The sequence below is a fragment of the Rattus norvegicus genome, chromosome 5 (genome assembly GCF_021556685.1).
Source record: "Rattus norvegicus strain SHRSP/BbbUtx chromosome 5, alternate assembly SHRSP_T2T, whole genome shotgun sequence".
NCBI lineage: Eukaryota > Metazoa > Chordata > Mammalia > Rodentia > Muridae > Rattus > Rattus norvegicus.
The window spans coordinates 52,119,164-52,144,078 of NC_141538.1; the positions used below are offsets into that span (position 1 = coordinate 52,119,164).

The window sequence follows — 24,915 nt, forward strand, 5'->3', positions numbered from 1 at the left end:
CAGTGTTAAGGTGCTTTGTTAAAAGATGCAGGGTCAAGGGATGCGGTGAGTGGAAAGGAAGCAATGGGTTGCAGCCTCCCAGACGTTCCTGATGTTGTTATGCCAACCCAGAACGACTGCAGTGCTTAGCAATCCTACTCCCCCACCAGGCTTATAGCAGGCAGCTATGGTGGTCTCTTTCCCTTCTCTGTGACTCTAAAGGACACTGACCCAGCCTTTCTTTCTTCCAGGGTTTGAACGGCATGTCTGTGGATGAGAAGCCTGACTCCCCCATGTATGTGTATGAGTCCACAGTCCACTGTGCCAACATCCTCCTGGGCCTCAATGACCAACGGAAGAAGGACATTCTCTGTGACGTGACGCTGATTGTGGAGAGGAAGGAGTTTCGAGCCCACCGGGCTGTGCTGGCTGCATGCAGTGAATACTTCTGGCAAGCTCTGGTTGGACAAACAAAAGATGACTTGGTGGTCAGCTTGCCTGAGGAGGTACAGTGATCTGTTGCGTTTGTAGGGTTTTTTTTTTTTTTGTAAATAGGAGGTTTATTGACTTTAAAAGCTGGCAAAGAAGGAAATGGAAGTTACACGTGCACTGTGTCACGTTGATGTGCACGTCACCAATGTCCATGTCACGTCACCCGCATACAGACATGTAGCATAATCAGTTTCTATTTGATATAGTTGAAGCCACAGAGGCATAAAATACAAAGTGGGCGTGCCTCTTTAAGAGAACTGAGCTTCACCCGGGGCCCAGGCCCTCACAGTTTCTAGTTCACTTAAATTTCGGGTTTTGAGTAGTTCAGCCTCAGTCTGATGCAGTCCTCTGTGCAGGATTTGAATCACTGCTGTTTCTTCTCTCTTTCAAATGGATCATTAGATTTCCCCTGAGAATAAAACGGGGAAAGAATTCACAGGACCTCCCTTGCTTAGGAGAAAAAACAAAGCAACCAGCAATTCTCACCATTAATGCAGTGAGATTCTAAGAAGTGTAAATTTGCTTTTCTCATCAGTATTGAAAATATCCCCTACTCAGGTTTCTTAACTTCTTTCGGTGAGAACAGTCATTTTGGTACTTTGGGGACATGAGTAGCAAAGGCTTGTTCTGTGCAGAGATGACAGTCAGGTGGTCTGAGAGGCAGGGACCCAAGAGATGGACTTCACAGTAGTGAACCATTAAAGTGGTCCTTCTGATTCTTCAGTCATTCTGGGTCTCCATAGTTTCGGAAGACTGGGGTTAATGTGAGCATCCCTGAGCTTTGTGTGCAGTGTGGAGCAGTCTCTGCATAACACCAAGATAGGCTGCAACTGCAGAGCCTCCAGCAGCCATTTCCGAGCTGCGGCATAGCCTTTGTTCACATCCTTGCAAATGAGACCCGGGGTCCCCTCCTCAGCTTCTTCACAGCAGTCTTAACAATAAGTCAAGGACCAAGACCGTAAGGAGTTAAAGATAACAACTACCGCTAAGTCCCAGGATCACAAACCCAGGGGCCTCCAGAGACACAGCAATAATCTTAGCGACTCAATGGTTATTCGTAAAAAGTAGGGAGTGGTGGAGTGAGCGACTACACCACCAAAACGGGTTCAAAGAGAAACAGAAAAGGGTCTGGAGATGCAGCTCAGTGATAGAGCACTGGCCTAACGTGTTCAGTCCCCAGCAATAAAAAACAAGATGCCTGGGGTGAAAGAGACACCAGGTTTCAGCCCCTTGCCAGGCAGCATTTGTGTCTACCCCCGCACAGAGCAGAGGAATGACCAGCTAACGCATGAAGCATCTTTACATGGGCACCATCAACTGCTCCGTTCCCACTTCCTGCATAGCAGTGTGAGAAGGAAAGGAATAAATCATTCCAAGATTAGGTAACCAAGGTCAAGTCAGGGAGCAGACTGGGATAGCTAGCAACGAGAGAAGACAGAGCAATGGCAGCGGTGGCGGTGTGGCCCTGAACAGGATGGGCATTTCCCATCTGCACTAAATGGAGGCTAGCAATCAGTAAACTGCTACTGGGATTGGCTGAGACAATGAGGTAAAGCTTCAAGCCCAGCCCATCCTGCAGAAGGCATTGTCCAGACACTGTCTTTCTTCTGTAGATGAGAACATCTTCATTGCTTGTTCCAACTCTAGAATTCTCTGGAAATGGTTACAAGACTTCTAGTTGTTCAAAGTAGTCCTGGGAGGAGGTGACACGCGTTGTCTACTTACTGTTGTGTCTTTGAGATTCATTTCATATGTGTATATGTTGTACTAATTTCCAAAACTTATATATATTAAGGTATATACACGAATGAAGTCATACTTTATGTAGTGAGTGTTTCCTCGATGACTGTGTTAGCCCCACTTCATACTTCCTAGAATCCTAGAATATAAGACTCTAAGCCCAACTCTGCTCTGAATTAGAACCTGGATTCTGGTCTATTTAATCTCTCAGAGCCAATGTGTGTGTGTGTGTGTGTGTGTGTGTGGTGGGTTTTTTCCCCACACCAGGTTTCTCTTTGTAGCCCTGGCTGTCCTAGACCAGGCTGGCCTCGAACTCGCAGAGATCTGCCTGCCTCTGCCTCCTAAGTGTGGAGCCATGTTCTTACTTTTTAGAATCCATAAAATTCTGAACCTATGTATACAACGCCTGTCCAGTTAAATCTAAAGGAAACCAGGGTATAAATAAATGTTACAGAGTCTGAAGTTTCTTCTCAAATCAAACCTTTGGTCCAAATGCTTCTTTCCGTACATTGCTCACATCTGTACAGAGTAAGAGGACACCGACTACAGTCGTGGACATCCAGTAAAAGTCTACTTTAGCTTTTCAGTCTGGTTACATTAGTTAAGCGTGAGTTGGTTGTATATTACTCTTGTTGCTTCTAGTCCGATAAAGTGACTGCTGTCCATACAGTGCCTCTGTCATCTGCATCTGTGTGTTTACACAGCTTGCTGTCACTGGAAAAAATACCTGGGGAAAAGAAACAACTATCAACCAGCCGAACAAAGCCCTGACTCATGATTGCCAGCAAATAAGAGACTTTAACAGTCTTCAGACTAAACGCACTCGCGCACACACACACACACACACACACACACACACACACACACACACACACGTTCACCAGCACTCGCCTGAAAAACCATAAAGAAAAGCCATTGGACAGAGCACAGTCTGGACCTCTGTGCCCTCTGGTGTGAAGGCTCAAGCAGTCAGCCTCCTTGGACCACTTCCTCAAACATTTATCCATCCATTAAACAAACATTTATTCAAGTCCTATTATGTACCGTTCCAGGATCTGGGGCAACCTCACTTACAATCCAATAGGGGGAAAATTAATAAATATCAACTCTTCCTGTGAGATACAGGGATAAGGAAACAGAGGAGGGAGCCATGGACTGTCCCATCACGGGTATTGAGTCTTAAACCGGAAAGTCAAGAAAGGCCTGTTGCAAGGGTGACTTCTGAGAACAGATAGAAAGGATCAGCCATGTTGACAGCTGCAGAGCGAGTGGGTGAGGGAGTGAGGCCGAGGAGTAACAGGGAAGGGCCCGGTGACTGAAAGTCTCAAATGCCGGACACAGTACCAGAGAAAGGATAGAATGTAGCCTCATTACACTCTGTCAGAGAGGTGGTGAGGCCAGACTGACCAAACACTCGAGCTTGGCACAGAATAAACAGGTTATTCTGATGGCTGTGTACGTGTACATAGATCAAGGCCCAAGGGGGAGCCACAGTAGAACTAAACTGTGGCATAGTTGAGACGTAGCATGAGGATCCTGACGATGGCAGGGACAGATGTCAGTGGCAGATTCTGATGCTGCACTAAAGATGGTTGGATAAAAGATGGGAGAGAAAGAAAGGAGAAGCAGATAACTCCGAAGACATTGAAAGAATCGTGTAACCATTAACTGAGATCAGTCAAGACCAGTGAGGAAGTTTGCGGGTGCAGAGGATTGACCAGGATTGGGAGTCCTGCGTGTACGTATGAAGTTTGAGGTGCCTGTTGACATCCAAGTAGAAGTGTTTTGTGCCAGGTTTTATATGCCCATTAAATTCATGGGCAAAATCTAACTCAGAGTTAGGAATTGGAACATCGGAGGAGGATTGAAGGCCATTCAGCAAGTAGGTACCCACGCTGCCTGTGATTTCATTGAGCCCTTGGCAGGCAGGGATGCAGTAGACGCTGAAAACAGACCCACCTGTGTTCCACAGAAAAGAATGCCTCATTCCAGCTGACTGCAAGGATTCTCTAATTAAAGCAAGCAGAGAACTGGGCCAGGAGCTGGGGAGAAATAGCTTATCTGTCAGATAGGGAAAGGCTCCAGCATGCTTGCACACCACGGCCAACAGTGCCAATGTTTGCCACACCCACTTTCCCGTCCTTTCCTGGACACACAAAGAAAAGCTACGCCCTTAAACCCGGTAGGCCGTGCGGCTAAGTGCAGCCAGTGGCGTGATGAGGGACTAACTCAACACTTCTAGTCTGAGACTGCTAAAAGTAGGTCCATATCCTTTTTCCCATCAACAAAGCTGGCTCCAAGAACTTAGGGAAGCTGAAGCCTGAATCCTTGAGTCACTATTGGAGGACAACCATCTGGCTCGAGTCACTATTTTTTTTTCTTTACAATTTCATATGTCTATACAATGTATTCTAATTATATTCAGCCTCTGTGACCCTCTTCTCATCCCTCTTCTTTTCCCTCTGGGCATGAAATGGTACCCACTCCACCCCAGCACCAATCATTAACAGTCATCATCTCTGGGGCCTCATAAAACCTCCTCAAGTCCTGAGGAAACATTGGAGGGCCCACCCTTGCATAGGTCTCCATTGGCCATGTGGAATCTGGACGGTAATGAGTCTTAACATGCTCCCTGGTCGTCTAGCACGTATATTCTTTCTGCTCCCTCTTCTCCTGTGTTCCTTGAGCCGTGAGGGGTTGGTCTAGGTGTCCCAGGTAAAGCTATGCACTCATTTGTCACTTATGCTCAGCACCATGACCAGATGCGAGTACCGTATTAGCCGTTGCCTTCTGCAAATAGGGGCCTCTCTGTTCCAACAAGTCACACTCTGACAGAAGTTAGGAATGGGCTTCGTGGGCTAAGCCTTTAAGGTGGAGTGTTCTAGTTACGCAAGGTGGAATGGACCTGTCGCCGCTTGTAAAACGGAAGCAGTAAGATCACTTGAGCTCGGCGAGGCACTAGGAAGACCTCCATCTCCAAAAAGGGAAGGGAGAGAGAACTTGATGCTTGAGTCGTAACTACAATAGATCTAAACAATCCCGATATTCGGGCTAAGGGAAAATTTCCAGAAGGAAAAGAAACCTTGATTGATTATGTGGGAAACCAAACGAACATCTCTGGGTCCACAGGAGAGGAAGAAATCTACTGACCAAGGGGCAGGCTTAACTCTGCAAAGTATCACCTCCTCTGAGTGGTGGGGCGGATCTGTGAGATCGATATGTGAATCTGACCCTGTGTTACAGGTTTCTGGTCCTTGAGATTTTCTGGGTTCATGCTGGAGTGAGAGAAAAATGGTGTTGCTGACCAGGAATTGAGGGGAGATGCTTGGGTTGTGTAACAGGAAGAGATCGTGGAAATGGAAGGCAAGAACCATTAAGACTCCAGGAAATGAACCAGTGCAAGTCCGTGGCTCATTTTTGTCAGCCCCTCTAGTTCAAAGATGTCTTACATGTTCACAGGAGACAGAGGAAAGGAGCCTAGAGGACAGTGGGTACGCAATAACCCCAGAACATAGGCAGAGCAGGCGAGAAGCAGAGATCACAACTCCTTAACTGTTTCGGGGTTTATAGCCCTGAGAAAATCATTTCATTTAATGACCTCGATTTCAATATGAGTATGCAGAGAGTAGCAATGCTGGATCCCAGCTTGACAGGCAGGTTGCCATTCAGATTAATGAAACATGATATGCTCAACTTCTTGGAAGGCTGGTGCTATAGAAACAGTGGGTGTTATTATTCCCATAAAAGGAAAGAGCAGCCCTCTCTGGTGAAATGGCTCTTAGCACAGAATCCTCATTAAAAGCCGTGGTGCAATTTTCCAAGTTGCATTAGTGAGACTTGGCAGTGGATGAAAAAAAAAAAGAAAGAAAGAAAGAAAGAAAGAAAAGCAAATAAATAAGTAGGCAAAATATTCCGAGCAAGGAGTTACAGGCAAGTGGGAAGTTTCCGAGTGTTAGAATCAAGTCACGGTAATTCTGAAGTTCCTGAAGGGAGAATTTATTTATAGTAAGGCAGAGGTGACTTCCAGACCTGAAATCGGGGCCTCGGTCTCAATAGGGGGGTGGGGGGGTGAACGAAAGCAAAGCCATGGGCTGGCAGGGAGCTCAGGCTGCTATGACCTCTCCCTGGAGGTCGGAGGATGCTGGTGACAGCACGGAGGGGAGACCAGTGTGGACAGCCACAGCAACTGCTAATTTTAAATGAAACACATAAGCTGTTTTCAAACCTGTTGCTTTTTTTTTTTTAATCCTAAAGCCACTGCATCCTATTTAAAGAAACTTTCAGAAACATGTTCCTCTCTTGGCATAGTGGCAGGACTTGAATATACCAAAAAGCCAGACCCATATAAAAAGTATTTTTAAGTGACCTGATTTCAAAGGCATTTTTAAAGATTCTTTGCATTATACCTGTTTATCTTTGATACAAAGCCACCGCGGCGATCAGCGTGTGATACGGATTTGTAACACGGCCACGGCCTTGAATCGTAGTGTCGCTCAAATTAAATTTTGTAAAAATAATCTGTGTGTTCGTTCACTTTTAAACCTTTCTTTACATATGAACAAAATATCCCTTACATTTCTTTCTTTCTCCTATAATGGAGACTCTTCGCCGTTTCAATTAAAGTTAATAATAGCTTTTAAGACAAAGTTCAGAGCTATAAAGTTCCTCGCTTGATCAGTAATCATAACTATTATTTTGTCATATTTAATCATAGGACCCGGGCCTCTAACAGAGTATTTAATTAAACTTTTAATTCATGATAAGAACTTAAATAGCACTTGAGAGTGTTTTGAAAAATTATTTCACTTCCCAACCAGATTACCAAAAAAAAAAAAAAAAAAAAAGGTGTGATTGGGAGACAGTGGCTGGCAGCCAGGGAATTGTAGGTCATGTCAACATGAGCTGGCAGTAAGCCACTGTCCAATTAGTGTGGCTTCGTGGCTGCCGACTAATCACTCCAGAGTGGATGGGTGAGTCACTCATGATGAACGGCCCTTCATTTGATCCAGTGCCCCTTAGAGTGCCTTTCCTATCCCTACGTCAGCCAGTCCCACCTTGGCAATGAAAGTGCGGGCTGTGTAGGCTAAAGGCCGAATGGAGGAGGGGCTCGGATTATGTATCTTAGTTCTCTGAGAACCGAGATGGTAACGAGACCAGGAAAGCCTAGTGTGATTGTTGAAGTGAGTCACAAAAACACAGTGTCCACACAGAGACTCGAAAGTTGGAGTCCCGGAGCCGGTGTTTTTTCTGTCTTTCCTTTGGCAGTTTTAACATCTGGCACAGGTTCGAGGATATCAATGAAGTTACCTAATAATCTTAATGGATTCACATTCCGTTCAAAACCTGGTGGAATGTCACCAGGCTGCTGCAGGTTTCGGCTCTATTGTAGGGATGTTGGCAGCATTTCTGGTAGGTGAACAGTTGTACACACAGAGAGCCTTTGAAGGACATCCTTCTCGGGGTCTGAACACCTGGAATCTTGGAAGGACAGACACGCTATAACCTAGGAAATTAATTCAGGAATTTTTAAATAAAATGTATCATATCCAAGCATGGAGTGATGTGTGGCCGTCAATTTAAAAAGGAAGTGATTTCAGTTCTCCGGAGCACAGGAGGAGCATAGACTTATGTGCACTCATTGGTTAGTACCAACCATTTGAGTTATTTGTTTTAGTTCTTAACCAAATCCTCGGGGTATGTAGGCCACATAAAGGATTGGTTTGTTTTGTTTTGAAAGTTGGAGCAATTATATATTGGCACACCTGGTTTCCTGTTACCCCAGAAGTGATGCTTTTGCCCCGGTTAACTTGGTGCGCATAGTAAAATTTGCCATAGAAATTTGTTGAAAGTCTCTGACTGACACTGGGCCACTTTCAAACTAGCTAGTGATATTGTGGGCTTTTCTGACTGCGATGGACTCCCAGGCACAGTCTGGGGAAGACTGGGTGTGGAAAAGTTAATGCATTCAGCACCCTGTGTGGGTCAGAGCCAAGCCTCCAACATGGGCACATTTTTTGACTGACTGGCAGCAAAGAGAAATACTGACAGCTGTTCCCAACCGAGCCAAAACGTTTGCCCTAGAGTGAAGAGAAATGCTGGGCTGTGGCCAATGAAAGGTTCCCAAGTTTAGAGAAAATCTAAAAAGGATAGAGGTCAATTGCAGACTTCTACCTCGTTAAAGTCACCAGTCTTTAATTCTATACTTTCTTTATAAAAGATGGTATTCGTGTTTTCCTTTGATTTCTAAGCCATATTTTGGTTCCATTGATTTCCTTTTGTTACCATTCTTTGTATTGTATACAAAACCAGATAGATGATAGATCATTCTTCCTAAAAGTGATAGAGATGGCATCATGATGACATCATTCCTGACAGCAGCTGAATGGAGCAGAGCAGATTTGCATGTACAGTGGCTACACTTGTATGTCAGGCAGGCCACGCTGAGTAGGTATATGGGTCCCTTCAGTGAGCAGAAGTAGTGCCTGTGCCTAGCAGGCACACGGCCTGGGTTCAGTTCTTGGTAGCACTGAAGAGGGTGGGGGTTCTCTAGAGCTCCTTCTGATGTCTTCCAAATTCTCCTGTACAGTTTTGCTCATTCCTGAAGGAAGGAAGAACATCACTACAAAGGAAGGAAAGGAGCTGCCACCTGGCCTCAAGGGTCTCACTGTGTAAATGTGGACACCGTGACCATGCAGAGGGATTTAACATTTGCCCTATCGTTCCTTCTTGCTGAGTTCTCTGTACCGTGCGAGGGTAGCCTCTGCGTCTCTTGCATCTGCAAGTGGACCTGCAGACTGGACCGTGCCTGAGAAAGGATGACAGAGAGATGGCAAACACACCCTCGAATATTTGGGATAAGGTAGAATCCCATCTTCCAAGAGCACAGGTGCTTGGACTCTGGCCTTTGTTATGTGTCTCCCCTTTATCTCCTTCAGTTGTCACGTTGCTCTAGCTAAGACTTCAAGTAGACCAAATATTAGGGCACAAAGAAAGTGGAGAGAGAGGCGGGACATCCGTGTTTGACTCCTGATCTTACTGGAAATGCTCTGTTTAGGATGATGCCGGAGATGTGCTTCCTGCGTGCCCGTACCGTGGTGAGACACATCCATATTCTCTCCAAGACTTTAACCGTGAAGGGCGTTGGGATTTTGTCAAAGGCTTTCTCTGCATCTAATGAGAGGATCGTGTGGTTTCTGCCCTTCAGTCTGTTTAGGAGCTGGATTGTGTTAATTTATTTGCGTAGTTGGACATCTCTGCATCTCTGGGATGAATGCTACTTGGTCATGATTGATGATCTTTTTGATGTGTTCTTGAACTTGGTTTGCAAGGATTTTTGAGAGTTTTCTCATGTGTTCATCAGAGATATTGACCTATAGGTTTTGGGGGGGGTTGTTTGTTTGTTTGTTTTGTTGTTTTGTTTTTGTCCAGTCTTGTCGGTTTGAGTATCAGGGGAGTGATGGCTTTGTAAAAGGAATTTGAGATGGCCCTTCCTTTTCTATCTCCTGGAACAGTTTAAGGAGTATCTGACGGTCTGGTAGAATTCTCCACTGACTCCCTCTGGTCCTAGGATTGTTTTAGTTGAGAGATTCTTAATTACTCCAATCTCATTGAGCACTGTGTATCTATTTAAAGCAGTGGTTCTCAACTTTTTCTGATGTTCTGGCCTTTTAATTCAAGTTCCTTATGTTGTGCTACCCCAACCATAAGATTACTTTCGTTGCTGCTTTATAACTATAATTTTCTACTGCTATAAACCATAATGTAAATGTCTGTGTTTTCTAGTGTGTAGGGACCCTTCTGAAAGGGCTATTCCACCCCCAAATGGGTCATAACCCGCAGGTTGAGAACTTCTGATTTAGAGTAATTATTTCATTAGTTTAACTCTGGTGGTCTGTGTGTATCTAGAAATTCATCCATTTCTTTTATTTTCCAGCTTGGTACAAAATAGATTTTTAAAGTATGTTTTTATGATTCTCTGAATTTCTTCTGTGTCTATCATAATGTCTCCCTTTATCATCTCTTTCTTTTCTTTGGTTTAGCCAACAGTTTATCAATCTCATTAATTTTTCAAAGTACCAACTCTTTGTTTCATTGATATTTTTCTTTGTTTTCTTCATATTTTTCATTAATTTCAATCATAATTTTGATCATCTCTTCCTACCAATTGGTTTCGAATGTTGGCTGTCCTTGTTTTTCTGGGACCTTCAGTTGCATGATTGAGGTATTACTTTAAGATCTCTGAATTTCTTCTCACGTAGGCACTGTTTTCTTCATATTTTTCATTAATTTCAACCATAATTTTGATTATCTCTTCCTACCAATTGGTTTAGAATGTTGGCTGTCCTTGTTTTTCTGGGACCTTCAGTTGCATGATTGAGGTATTACTTTAAGATCTCTGAATTTCTTCTCACGTAGGCACGTAGTGCTAAAGCTTTTCTCTTACAACTGCTTTCATGGTGTCCTGCAGATTTCGATATATTTTGTTTTGATCTCATAACTTAACAATTACAAAAAAGTTTCAAATTTTTTCTTGAGTTCCTCCATCCAATTTTGGTTCTGTGTTATGTTGTTCAGCTTCTGTGATTTTGTACTCTTTCTGATTTTCTTTTGTTAAAGATATTGGCTTTGATCCACAGTGGTCAGACAAAATATAGGATGTGATTTCAATCTTCTTGTATCATTGAGGCTTACTTTTTGTCCTTTGAAGAAAGGCCCATGGGCTACTAATCAAAACATGCATTCAGTATTCATTGTGTGAGGTTTTCTGTGGGAGTTTCTTTGGGCCATTTGGTATGATGTCACTGAACTTTAGAGTCTCTCTAACTTTTTTCCAAATGACCTGTCTATTGATAAGAATGGCTTATTGAAATCACCCACTATCACTGTGTTGAGGTAGGTCAGTCTTCAGTTTTAAGTCTAACAGTGTTTCTTTTATGAAATTGGATGTTCCTGTGTTTGATACATATATGTTTAGGATTACAGTACCCTTTTGGATTTTTCCTTTGATGAGTGTTCAATGTCCCCCCTTATCTCTTCTGACTAGTTTTTCAGTTTGAACTCAATTTTGTCAGATATTAGAATGGCTATACCTGTTTGCTTCTCGTTTCATTTGCTTAGAATACCCTTTTCTACCCTTATTATTCCAAGGTAGTATGTAGTGTGTATCATGAGGTATGTTTCTTAGAGGCCACAGAAAGATGGATTCAATTTTCTGACCCATTCTGTTGACTTCTGTCTCTTTATTGGGTAGATGAAGCCATTAATACTATGAGTTATTTTTAAACAATGTTAATTAATTCTCTAGACAGACTCGAGAAACATATACAAACAAATAAATTTTAAAATTCAAAACCATTATGGCAAATGATTAGTGAACACCAGTGTAATACCAAAGCAAGCCACAGTGCATATTTTCCCTCTGTCTCTCCCTTCCTCTCTTCTTCCTTGACCCCTCAGTCACAAGAGAAAAGTCAGATCTGTATACTGAAGCATCAGAGTCAGACGTGATGGTGGTCTGGCTTCTGCTGTTCCAGTGACCATCAGGGTTGATTCAGCTGACCTGGCTGGCTAGATGTTTTCCCCCTTTCTACTCACTGGTCCACATATGTCCCTCCCAAAGTGGCATACTCATTCTAAGAGGACTCTCTTACCTGATAGAGGACCATTCTTCAGTCAAGAGTTTATGAGTAGCTGTATTCCCCTGCTAGAACCTCCAAAGAAGCTCCAAGGACCTGGCTGTCTTCATGCTAAGTCAGGCATTGATTGGTTTGTGCTTCTTTCCTAATGGATTAACTGACTTTGAGTGTCTTGTGGTACAATCGTTCACGAAATGCACATCATCTCCAGTGTATAACTTGATCTCTTAACACCTTTAGATGTAATTGCCAATTGAAAAAAATGAAGATTAGAAGAAACTTAACACCACGAAAAAGCAACAGGACAATCTAGAGGCATTCTACAAAACAAATGGTCAGATTTCCATAGGAAATCAGTGGCCTGGGAATGGGTCTGGCCAGATTAAACAGAATGCAAGGGCCTCAGATACCAGAAGCAGTAACTCGTGCTATGGTGATGGCTGGGTTGCACAACACAGCAGTAAAAGATGTAATACTGGAAACACTCAACAATGATCTGCATATTTGATGAGAGGTGATGAGGGGCAGGTTCACTGAAGAGCAATTACATGTTCAGTATGAACTCAGTCTGAGCGTGTGCATGAGTACAGAATGGGGACCCAGGAGGGCAAGCTAGGGTGTGAAATGCTACGGTGGTGAAATGCTGAACGGTGGGGAAAAAATGGATGTTTTGTTTGTCTACATTTTCTAACCCTACCATGCCCACTGTTTCATTTGTGTAGTAGCAACACAGGCTTATTAGAAGAAAAGGAAGATCAGGTGAAGTATGAGGCATAGCACTGGAAACAGAAAGGTAGTGAGGCTTCCTGTGTGTTTTCAAAGGTTCTCCCGCTCATGGGTTTTGTTCTAAAGGCATCAGTGTGCCGCCATCTTTCCTGGATCCTTGCTGCTCAAGGCTCTCAAGGTGCCTAAGACACTTAAGCTTTGGATCTTAGCTGGCTATGCTTATGTTCACAGTCTCGGTAGTTAAATGAAAATCAAGCCAAGAGGCAAAGCTAGATTTCTTCTACCCCTTCTGACATGCAAGTGTCATAATATCTCAGCAGGTAAAGTACCACCTCGTACACCAAAGGCCTTGGGCTTAATCCCTGATCACTGTCCAAACCTGTGGTGATGGTACACAAGCTTGTCACCTGGCCTCTCCAGAGTTAGGGCAGGAGCATCAGGAGTTCAAGGTCATCCTGGACCTCAGCCAGCACCCGGGCCACCTGTGTTACATGACGCCCTCTCTCAAACCACTCCCACAGCAGAGGAAGGCAGATCACTGTTCTTTCTCGGTCTGTGAGAAGGCTCAGCCTCTGTGAGATCTCTTGGTGGATAGAAGTGCTCGCTGCCAAGTCTAATGGCCTGGGTTCAATCCCTGGGTCGAGATCAACCATGGGGCGAAGACAAAGAACTTCTGTAAATTGTCTTCCAATGTACAAGCATGAACACAAATAAATAAATAAATGTGAAAACAAATAAATAAATGTAAGACCTTATCTTACCTTTTAACTTTACCTGCAGCATTGAAACCTTCACCCCCTTATCTGTCTTCTGAGCTCTCTTTCCCCTTCCTCCTCCCTCTCTCTCCCTCTCTCTCCCTCTCTCACTGCCTTTGTAAATAGTGAATGTTATCTTCAGGGGAGTTCAGGCTCTGACCCAGGGAAGGAAATCATGGCCTTTTGTGAGTGAAGAGGGCAGGGAGATGTGAGAAGCACCCCACACCCCAACTGTCTCCCTGGTATACCCACCCTGAGATTAAAGGAAAGTTCTCTGTGGTTATTTTCAAACACACACGAGTATGTATAAGTGTACATGCTTTCAGATGCACATCCGCAGTCTCACTTCATGCTCTAGGTGTGTATCTGTGAGCACATGTGCTCACAGAGGTACCAACAAAGGCTTACTTCAGGCTCCAAATGTGCAAAGAATATCTCCAATAGCTGCTGCTTCAAGGATGTGTCCATCTTTACAGTAATCATTTGAAAGGGGGCATTTCAAACGGAGCCACCCCCATCCTTAGCTGTGCTTTGTTGAAGGAAAGATGTAAAGATGCCACCAGGTCCAGGAAGCTTAGAACACAGAGTCCGTGAGATTCACACTGCCTTCCTCCCTCTCTACCTTGTGCCTGAATCCAATATGGGAAGCATTCGCTGTGGGTCCTAGAATCATGACAGGGGTTTCCTTCCATGATTCCTGCCTCCCTTTGCAAGAAACACAAACAGAAATATGCATTTCCAATGTAAAAATGCATTCATGAATATGATCATGCATGTATGTATGAATTACAAATATATACTAATATGTACACAGGCACCTTTTATTAAAAAATAAAAAAATAAGTACAATAATTTAAAAAACTAGTAGGAAAGGCCACTGCAGAGAGTGATTGGACACAGTGAGCAGAACTGACTGCACCTTTGAATTTGCTGTTGACCTGAACATTTTTAAAAAAAAATTTTCTACAAAGTAAAGCCTCTGAAATATTTTTTAACAGCTAATAATCAACAAGCCTGAAATTTTAAAACAGAGAAATGAGCTCACTATTATTTTTATCTTTTTTATTAACAACAGAGAAAGAAAATAGATTAGCTTTTTTAATTTGGAGCTATTAGCATATAGCATCTGTGGAACATTCTTTAAGAAAACTAGAATGGGGTGCTCAGTGGTTAAGAGCACAGACTGCCCTTCCAAAGGTCCTGAGTTCAATTCCCAGCAACCACATGGTGGCTCACAAGCATCTGTCATGGGATCTGATGCCCTCTTCTGGTGTGTCTGAAGACAGCTACAGTGTACTCACATATAATAAATAAAAAAAAAACTAGAATGTACTTTTAAAAATTATCATTGTCACAAAGACAAGATGATGGGAAGTGTCCTAGACTAGAGGGGGCTTACAAAAACAAATGCCATGTGTCATCTGACCTACACTGAGACAAGAATCTGAAGGGTGTTCAGAGCAAGTAGAGGCTAAACTTAGGCTGTGTGATGGCTTTAATCATGGTTTCAACATTTCTTTTCTTTGGATAATGTTCTTGTTCTCAGATGCATGGCGAAGTCCTTGGAGGTAAAATGTCATAGTGTCAGGATTTTGCTCTCAGATGGTTGGGGAGGAAGGGGGTGATATATATATATATATATATATATATATATATATATATATATATATATATATGATCTTACATGTATAGATAGATATTTATAAAGAAAGGAGGGCATGAAACTTGGCAAAATTTAGCAATTTAGCATAAACCCGTCTCCTTCCAGAATCCCAGACTCACCCCAGATAAATATAGATGGTGGTACATCTCTTTCATCGTTCCTGTGAATCAGAATCTTCCAGTTTAGCAGAAAGGTTGGGAAAAACAAATAACGGGTTTGGGTTGTGTTTGTTGGCTTGTTTGTTCTGTATAAACTGTCCCGTTCTTTCGAGAAGTTTTCACTGGGCCATGTCATCGGCTCATGGCTTGGCCTCCGCTTGAGAGGCCAAGCTTGAGAGGCTATGACACAAAGACCTCTTGAGTCTAGGTTTGAGGTTAGCCTAAGCACCGAAGTGAGATTCCCAGCATGAAGGAGGTTGGGGTGGGAGGGAGGCAGGGAGGTGGAGGAGGAGAAGAAAGGGATGGGAGGGAAAATGGAGGAAGGGGAGGGAGGAACTGAAAGAGGGGGGAGAGAGGTTAATGAAAAAGAGAAGAAGGGAGAAGAGAAACTTCTGCTGAGTACCTCTGCCATGCTCAGTCACATTTTAAGGCTGAGTATTTAGCCATGAGGAAACAGTTGACAGCCACTCTGATGAGCCTATATGTAGCTTTAAGACAAAGAAGAAAATGTGATCATTTAAATTACAATGAACACTAGAAGCAAAATAAAACAGAATAATAGTGCAGGGAGTAATTGGGGGGAAGTGACATTATCTTGTATATCTAAGGAAGGTAACCTCTTCAACATGGGGTTGGGGAAACTGGCCGGTCACATGTATAGAAGAATGGAACCAGATCCCTGTCTCTCAGTCTGTACAAATAAATAAATAAATAAATAAATAAATAAATAAATAAATAAATAAATAAATAAATACTTGCAAATGGGTCAAAGGTCTTATTATAGTACCTGAAACTCTCAGGGAAAAAATAGGGGAAACCTTTCAAGGTATAGGCATAGACAAGGGCTTTTTGAAAAGGGCTCTAGATGCTCAGGAAACAAGGCCAACAGTGGACAGATGGGACCTCATGAAACTGAAGGGGCTTCTCTGAAGCAAGGGAACCAGCCGACTGACTGACGGTAAACACCCAGAGCATAAGCATACAAGAACTCAGAAAACCACAAGAAGTCAAATGGCACCATCAGTAAATGAGCTGGTGAAACAGAGTTCTCTAAAATGAACACAAATGGCCAATAAACATAAAAAAAAATGTTGATGCTCACTGGCATTAGAGAAAAACAAAAAACCTAAACTGAGCTAGGATTCCATGCCACCCACTCAGAATGACAGTAAACAAATAACAGAGACCCGGGTGGGCTCACTGAGTAAAGCACTTGCCAAATCCTAGTCCTGTAATGTTGCTGTGCAGAGACTTGATGACCAAGGCACCTTCTCAAAGACTAGCATTTAACTGGGGGCTCACATACAGTTTCAGAGGGCTAGTCGATGACCAGAATGACAGTAGGCAGGCAGGCAGGCAGGCATGCAGAGAGAGAGAGAGAGAGAGAGAGAGAGAGAGAGAGAGAGAGAGAGAGAGGACATAGCAAACCTCAAAGCCCACACCCAGTGATACACCTTCTCCAACAAGGCCATACCCCCTAATTCATCTTTTTTTTTTTTTTTTGTTCTTTTTTTCGGAGCTGGGGACCGAACCCAGGGCCTTGTGCTTCCTAGGTAAGCGCTCTACCACTGAGCTAAATCCCCAGCCCCCCCCCCAATTCATCTTAAACCAACTAGGGACAAACATTCAAATATATGAGCCTTTGGAAGGGATTCTCATTCAAACCACCATACCATGCAAGCATGAGGTCCTAGATCTGAATCCCAATAACCCACATAGAGCCAGATGCATGTGTCTGCAATCCCAGTGCTCCTACAGGGAGATAAGAGGCAGAGATGAGAGAATTCCCAGTTTTCAGGCAAGCTAGCCTAGCATACACATAGTGGCAGGGAGCAAGAGACTATCTCAAATAAAATTAAAAGGCAAGGGCTGACACCCAAAGTTCTCTGACCCACATATATGCAAGGTGGGATGCACGTGCCCACATGTATGCACGTGCACGCACACACACACACACACACACACACACACACACACACGTGCACGCAAAGAAAGGAAAGAAAGGACATACTCTTAATGTCTCCCTTTATTTTTATTTATTTTTATTTTATTTTTTATTAATCATTCCATTCATTTACATCTCAAATGATATCCTACTTCCCGGTTACCCCTCCACAGACCCCACCCCATCCCACAACTTCCCTCTCCTCCCTCCCCTTTGCCTCTATGAGAATGCTTCCCCACCTACCCACCCTCTCCTGCCTCACCCCTCCATCATCCCCCTACGCTGGGGCATCAAACCTCCACAGGACCAAGGGCCTCCCTTCCCATTGATGTCAGACAAGGCCATCCTCTGCCACCTGTGTATCTGGAGCCATGATCCTTAACGTCTCCTTTTAAATGGAAGCTTTAAATGCAGAGATGAGACTTGCCTGCCAAAGGCCAGGACAGAACAGGACAGAACAGGATACTAGTGTCTACTGAGACAGTCCAGGGAAAAGGTAGTTGGCACAAAGGAAGACTGCAGAGAGAGAGAGAAGAATCCAGGATAACCGTCAGTCAGTACGATGCAACTTGCCAGGAACCGAGACGGATACATCTATACGAGAGTGGGGTGGGAGAAGAGACAAACAGTTGGGTGGACTTTCTTAAAAGGGCTCCAGTTGCTTAGGACCTAAGGCCAACAAATGACAGGCTCGTGGTAACGTAAGTCGACAAACAGAGGTGACAAACTAAGCCATCCAACAGAGGGACGAGGCATGTCCCAGGTTCTGCTGGGTATCTCACAATAGGATGATTAGAGTGCTTTATAAAAATCTTGTCGAGGAATTTTTCAGTTTACCAGTTAACTCATCGAAAGTTGGTGTCTGCCAACTCAGATGAAAAATGTGAACTTCCCCGCTGCGCTGGATTTTGCCTTGGCCTCCCACTCCCCACACAGAGCTTAAGAGGGGGCTCACCCTGCTCTTGGTGCTGCTGGGAGTTTCAGTGGGAGAAAGAAAAGAGTGATACTGAGGATGTGGCCGTATTGACAGTGACACGTGACACGGAGTTAGTGGGTGCAGCCCCGCAAGGTTCAGCCAGAGTGTAACAGTGGTTCCCAGACATTTTTTTGCCGGTGACCTCTGACGTGTCACTAAGTTTCACAGGCTGCCTTTCATTTTTTCGAGCCATTTTTCTCTCCGTTCTTTGCCTTGAAAATGGCTCCGTGAGAGACATACATTCTAAGCATATTTTGTTCCTCAAGAGCACGCCCCGGCAGCTTTAACACTATTCGTTAGCATTCCTTTGCCTCTTCTACTCGCCCTCCAAGATTCCTAGTCTGCTCTTAAAATAATGCCGACTTATTTATTCAGATCCTTGCCCCCCCACCCCCGTAAAAAAAATGCTGAAGGCTTTTCATGTGAATTCTTCAGGGGTAGGTGAAGTTCTGTGGACTGGAGTGTGTGCTTAGAATAGAGACTTGACAACAAGGCCCCATGGGAGGTGCTCATGACAGACATGATGGCCTTTGAACCCTCTGCCTGGAGAGCCTTGTTTCTGCAGCTGTGTTTTATTAGGTACAGTGTCAGGCCAATGCAAGGAAAAGCTTCTAGAAATCCGAACATCTTGATGTCAAAGTAAAGACCTCTGAATCCAAGTGTGGTAGTAAACACACGTAATACCAACACTTTTAAGACCGAAGTAGTGGCCTCACAAGTTCTGGGTCAGCTTTAAAAAAGGGGGGGTGTTTTATTGATGGGGGATTATTTGTTGTTGATGCTGCTGCTGTTGCTGCTGCTGCTGCTGCTGCTGCTGTTGATGATGCTGTTGTTGCTGCTGTTGATGCTGCTGTTGATGCTGCTGTTGTTGATGGATGCTGCTGTTGTTGATACTGCTGCCGTTGATGCTACTACTGTTGCTGATGCTGTTGTTGCTGCTGCTGTTGTTGATGTTGATGCTGCTGTTGATGCTGATGCTGTTGTTGATGCTGCTGCTGTTGATGCTGATGCTGTTGTTGATGCTGCTGCTGTTGATGATGCTGTTGTTGCTGCTGTTGATGCTGCTGCTGCTGCTGCTGTTGATGCTGCTGCTGCTGCTGTTGCTGTTGTTGTTTTAGGAAATCATGATTGCCTGACCATCCCAGCATTTCTCCATGCCCTATCTTAGAGAACTGATGGCCACCTATGATCAAAGGACAGTGTCAAATAAGGTCCTTCCTCTGCCAACTGAAATATGAGGCCTTGGCTGATCATCTGTTTCAGTTTGTGTTTCGAGTTTGCATCCAGATCCATACTTTAGACCTGGAAGAACTACCTAGAAATCCCAATCTGGGGCAAGCACAAGCTGCTGGCCCAGAACAAAGAACTAAACAGGAGTCTAGAGTAAGAGACATCCAGAAAGGAGATCTTAGGTTCCAGAAACATCCCTGTAACCTTTACCTCATACACAGCTGTGTCCTCGTAAGTTCTGCCCTCCACCCTCCCCTCACTTGCTCACCACCTTCCTTCTCTGTTCTTTCTACTTACAGTTAGATCTGGTTTCTTTTCCTGTTCCTCTGAAATTTCAGTATCGCCTGGCTCCATCCTCAGAAGTGTCCAGGAGATTATGAACATGGATGAGGTGGCGGGGTGGTTAATGTGAAGGACTGCCAAGAGATTATTAAAAAGGAAGGGCTTTGGTCCCTTTTCTTCCTACCACTGCAGGGTTTGTAGAATCACAGAGTGTGTCCAGCATTTACAGTATTTTTAAATGGCTCAGTCATTATGTCAAGACCAGGAAAATACAAGATAGGGCCTGCCGCTAACTATGGCCTGTGTGACTGACTGCACTTGCTCACCAGGCAGATCTAAATGGAAGGTTTGTTCAGGGAGGGAAACTAATGCCTGAAAATAATGCCTTACAAATGTCTTGAGACCGAGACAACTCAGCCTGGGTTATTTGATTTTAAGGCTCTGCAGTCAAACAATTGAATTTCTATTGACTGAGAATGCTGGCCTTTGAAGACATAGGAAGTCACTGCCGCCTTCACTTTCTCCGTGCTGCCTGCCTGGCACTGTATCCTGTCAAGGCTCCTGAGCCTGCCTCTTTTCTGATCTCAGCGACTGGTTGGACTGGGACAGCATCCCAGCCTAATGTAGCTAGGTAGAGGTGCCTTTTGTATGCTTATTGGAGAGTTAGGGAAGTTTATTTTATCAACTTTCTAGCATGTATCTTTACCAGTGGTATCCAGAGTAAATGAAAATATTATCGGGTATTTCCTTCTTCGAATCGAACCCTTTGTGTGCAGGTGGTTTAAGGAGCATTAGGAGTGTAACCTCGTTCTGATTCTTGGGTAATGAGCTGAGGAACATCAGAGATTAGAGGGTAATAAGACAAGTTAGCAGCACAAGATGAACTCCGGAGGTTTTCGTGTGTGGATTTTGTATTCCTTTGGCATTTTTTTTTCTGACCTTTTGTTTGTTTGTTTGTTTGTTTGTTTGGTGGGTTGTTTTGATTTTTCCCTTTTTGTGTCATTGTTGTTGTTGTTGTTGTTTGAAAGAGAAAAAACAAAAGTGGGTGGCTAGAGAGGTAGGGAAGATTTGGGAGGAGTTGGGGAAGGGGAAAACACCATCAAAATATATTGTATAAAAAGTTTTAATTTAAGGGGGCTGGAGAGATGGCTCCGTGGTTAAGAGCACTGACTGTTCTTCCAGAGGTCCTGAGTTCAATTCCCAGCAACCACATGGTGGCTCACAACCATCTGTAATAGGGATCTGATGCCCCCTTCTGGTGAGACTGAAGACAGCTACAGTGAACTCACATAAAATACATCAATAATTCTTTTAAAAATTTTTTCTAATTTAAAAAGGGGGAGGGGATACTCTGTACATTTAAATGAAAATAAATAAGCCATATATATAGCTCAATAGCAGAGCGCCTGCCTAACATGCACAGGGCTCTAGATTTGATCACCTGTCCTGCAGTGACAACAGTGAGAGCAGTGACAACATAAAGCATGTTAGCGTGTGACCTCCCCGGCAGGTTGGAGCTGTAGTAATGACACAGGTGACCTCCAGAGCTCACCAGCCTTCATAGAAGACCTGACATTTCCTGTCCTCACTAGAAATGCCTTCTTCCCTGGTTTGTAGCAGAGAGATCCTCCTCCACTTTCAGTTGTTCTTGTGTTTATGGCCCCTGGGTTGAAGAGAACAAATCAAATCTCATCTTCCCGTGGTAGCCCATTAGATCCCTGAAGAGATTTTCCCAGGGGTCTCCATAAGTCCTCATCTCTTGGGTCCGTGTCCCGAGGACCACCTGACGTGGATTCAGTGGTTGTTGTGATTCTCGTAAGTCTGGATGGCTCCTTCCATGCAGTTCTGGGGCCCATGCTCTGAGCTGTGAGTGTCCCTGTGCTCTGAGCAGGGAACTTGCCTTTCACTCTCTGCCTCAAGTTATGCTTCTCTCGGTGCCACCTAGGACCATATTGTCTTTCCTGGAAACTGTGAGAGCTAGGACCCTCCTGCCCTGTCCTTTTGGGTTGAGTTTTCTCATCCCACTACAGGATTTTATTAAATCAACCTATGCATCGCTAGGTTACATGGATGACACTTCCCCCAAGTTGGAGTTGACCCCAGTCCACCACCCAGTGGCTGATGGCTTGCTTTTCCTGTCACCTGGGCAGAGTGAACTGGCAGGTGTTAGTTGCCAGGCTGGGTTCCCAGGGTGCTGTTTCCACTGCATCCTCCCCACAGTACTACCACCAAAACCAAAAATGCAGTCACTTGGGCATGACTTGTTCCCAGTCAAGCTTCAGTGGGAGCTTAAGTTCCCACTCTCCTGTCTGGGTTCTGGGCGGTTAACAACGCTAAGCTCAGAAAGGTCAAACAGAGTCCAGATGGACATGTTGCCGAAGGCTCGGCTTTTGCTTATCCTGAGAGTGTTTACTGTGCTGTGTGTACCCAACGGAGTGGCAGGAAAAGGCTTCTTCTGTCCTATCTATCATTATAAAAAGTTAAAGACAGGAAAAAAGAAACCACTTTGGGGAGTCCTGGGGTTAATGAATGGAAAGACTAAAGATAATTCAAAAGAAGAAATGGAAGCTGGACTTTAAGGCACACTGTTGATAACGGAGGTTCAGAATCCCAGAGAAAGCAAATTGATTAAAAACTTCTCCGGAAGCAGTCCTCCTCCTCCTCCGTGTGGTTTCCTAGGAGAAGCAGCCCTACCCTGGCTTCTTTGTCCTGGAATGGGGTCAGCCCTCCACAGAAGGAAAGCAGATTGAAAATGCACCAGAAATGCCCATCTTCATAAAACTCCCCCAGCATGCAGTCCAGCACCCCACGGGCGAAGAACCTCCAACATCAGTCTCCCCGACTGTTTTTTTCTTTATTAATTTCTTATTTATTTATTTATTTCCATTTTTAAATTGGGTTTTTCTTATTTACATTACAAATGTTATTCCCTTTCCCGGTTTCTTGTCCATCAGCCCCCTAACCCCTCCCCCTCTCCTTCTATAGGGGTGTTCCCCTCCCTATTCACCCCTCAGTACTTCCCCCCAATTCCCTACACTGGGGGTCCAACAAGGCTATTCACTGCTACATATGCATTTGGAACTCAGAGTCAGTCCATGTATAGTCTTTGGGTAATATTTTAGTCACTGGAAGCTCTGGTTGGTTGGCATTGTTGTTCTTATGAGTTTGCAAGCCCCTTCAGCTCTTTCAGTTCTTTCTCTAATTCCACAAACAGGGGTCCTGTTCTCAGTTCAGTGGTTTGCTGCTAGAATTCACCTCTGTATTTGACATATTTTGGCTGTGTCTCTCAGGAGAGATCTATATCCTGTTCCTGTCAGCATGCACTTCTTAGTTTCATCCATCTTATCTAATTTTGGTGACTGTATATATATGGGCCACATGTGGGACAGGCTTTGAATGGCCATTCCTCAGTCTCTGCTCTAAACTTTGCCTCCATATCCCCTCCTATGGATATTTTTGTCCCCCCTTTTAAGAAGGAGTGAAGCATCTGCATTTTGGTCATCCTTCTTGAGTTTCAGGTAGTCTGTGCATTGCAGCTTGGGTAATTCAAGCATTTGGGCTAATATCTACTTATCAGTGAGTGCATACCATGTGTGTTTTTCTGTGATTGGGTTACCTCACTCAGGATGATATTTTCTAGTTTATTCCACTTGCCTATGAATTTCATAAAGTCATTGTTTTTGATAGCTGAGTAGTACTCCATTTTGTAGATGTACCACATTTTCTGAATCCATTCCTCTGTTGAAGGGCATCTGGGTTCTTTCCAGCTTCAGGCTATTATAAATAATGCTGCTATGAACATAGTGGAGCATGTGTCTTTGTTGTATGTTGGAGCATCCTTTGGGTAAATGCCCAGGAGAGATATAGCTGGGTCCTCAGGTAGTAGAATGTCCAATTTTCTAAGGAATTTCCAGACTGATTTCCAGAATGGTAGTAACAGTTTTCTTTTTTTTTTTAATTTAGAGAATACTTTATTAGTTTTTGTAATCAAACCCACGTAGATAAGACCGTACATATTTAATACAGTGTGTTACCCCTGTACAAATGGAAAAAACTTAAGTTCAACATTTCTAGACCAATATGGCTGTTAATTTCTGTACAGTGCCAACTCAACACAATAAACGGGGATACTTTTTTCCAAAGTTGACAGCACAGCTAAAGTTTCAAAAAATTCAAATTATATATCTGTATATATATATTTATATTTATATAAAAAGACCAATAATAGCAGTGTGTTATGCATCAACAGCAGCAACAGCTTTTCCAGGTTCTGCAGTCATCTGAACAAAACTGTAGAGACATCCAGCACACTCCATTAAAAAAAAAAAAGTAAAAAAACAAAACCCGAGAAAACAGCACAGTTCTGTTACTCTTGTGGTACCTGGCACCATTTTTTTTTAAATTAGCTTCTCAATCATCATCTGGAAAGAAAACATTCTGAGCAACATCATTAAAAACAGCTCTGATAAAGCACGGTCACTACTACGTATCATAAAGCAGGTACAAGCTATTTTACATCCACAGAGGTATGATACAGTACTGTCCTACATCTATAATACTAGAGGATACAATTTAAAAGGCATTATTTGAGACTTGATTCTACTTTTCCAGCAGAGGGCCCAAAGGATGGTGTGACACAGCTTTGTAAAGAAACATACTCTAGACAGGATTTCCTTTCACTAGTGGCACAGTTCTAAGGATTCATTCTCTCCATGAATGTCAGCTAAAACCGTTATTAAAAAAATGAAATATCCCTAGAACAAAACCGTATAACCACCGGATTCACATGACGATGACCTAGTGGAGACAAGCTGGACCTCACCTTACCAACAAGCTATCAAATCTGTTATGTTTAAACAGTGAGACCTCCAAGGAAGGAGATGCCAAGTAGTGCTTCAAAGCTTCGGACCACAATCAAACACAGCATCCTTTTCAACAGAAGCAGAAGCTCATCTGAATATGCTCAAGGATGCTGACATCAACATTTAATCATCTCCTCACTCATCCAGGAAGAAGGGGAGATCAGTTACTACTGTACTTTATTGTGTTCAACCAAATCACCATGTTACAAAAATAGCAAGCTGCCATAATAAAAAATAAGGCTCCTCTATCCAGCACCAGATAGCATCATTTTACTTTCAAGCCTAGAAATTGCACACTTGTATATAAACCAACCAAAGATGAGGATTGAGAGTTCATCTTGGTGGATTTTTCCTTTGATGAATATGAAGTGTCCTTCCTTATCTTTTTTGATGACTTTTAATTGAAAATTGATTTTATTTGATATTAGAATGGCTACTCCAGCTTGCTTCTTCTGACCATTTGCTTGGAAAG

General features: G+C 43.6%; 1 protein-coding gene across 7 annotated transcripts in view; it reads left to right on the forward strand.

Moving 5' to 3' along the window:
* Bach2 (BACH transcriptional regulator 2) overlaps nucleotides 1-24,915 on the forward strand; it is a 349,677-nt gene that overhangs the window by 261,536 nt on the left and 63,226 nt on the right. For all 7 annotated transcript variants that reach the window (XR_015619682.1, XR_015619681.1, XR_015619683.1 and 4 more), the window contains 1 exon segment: nucleotides 231-485. Coding sequence is in view for 2 of the 7 variants with exons in the window: in NM_001135754.2 (NP_001129226.1) it covers nucleotides 243-485 (243 nt within the window). In the remaining 5 variants the exon portion in view is untranslated.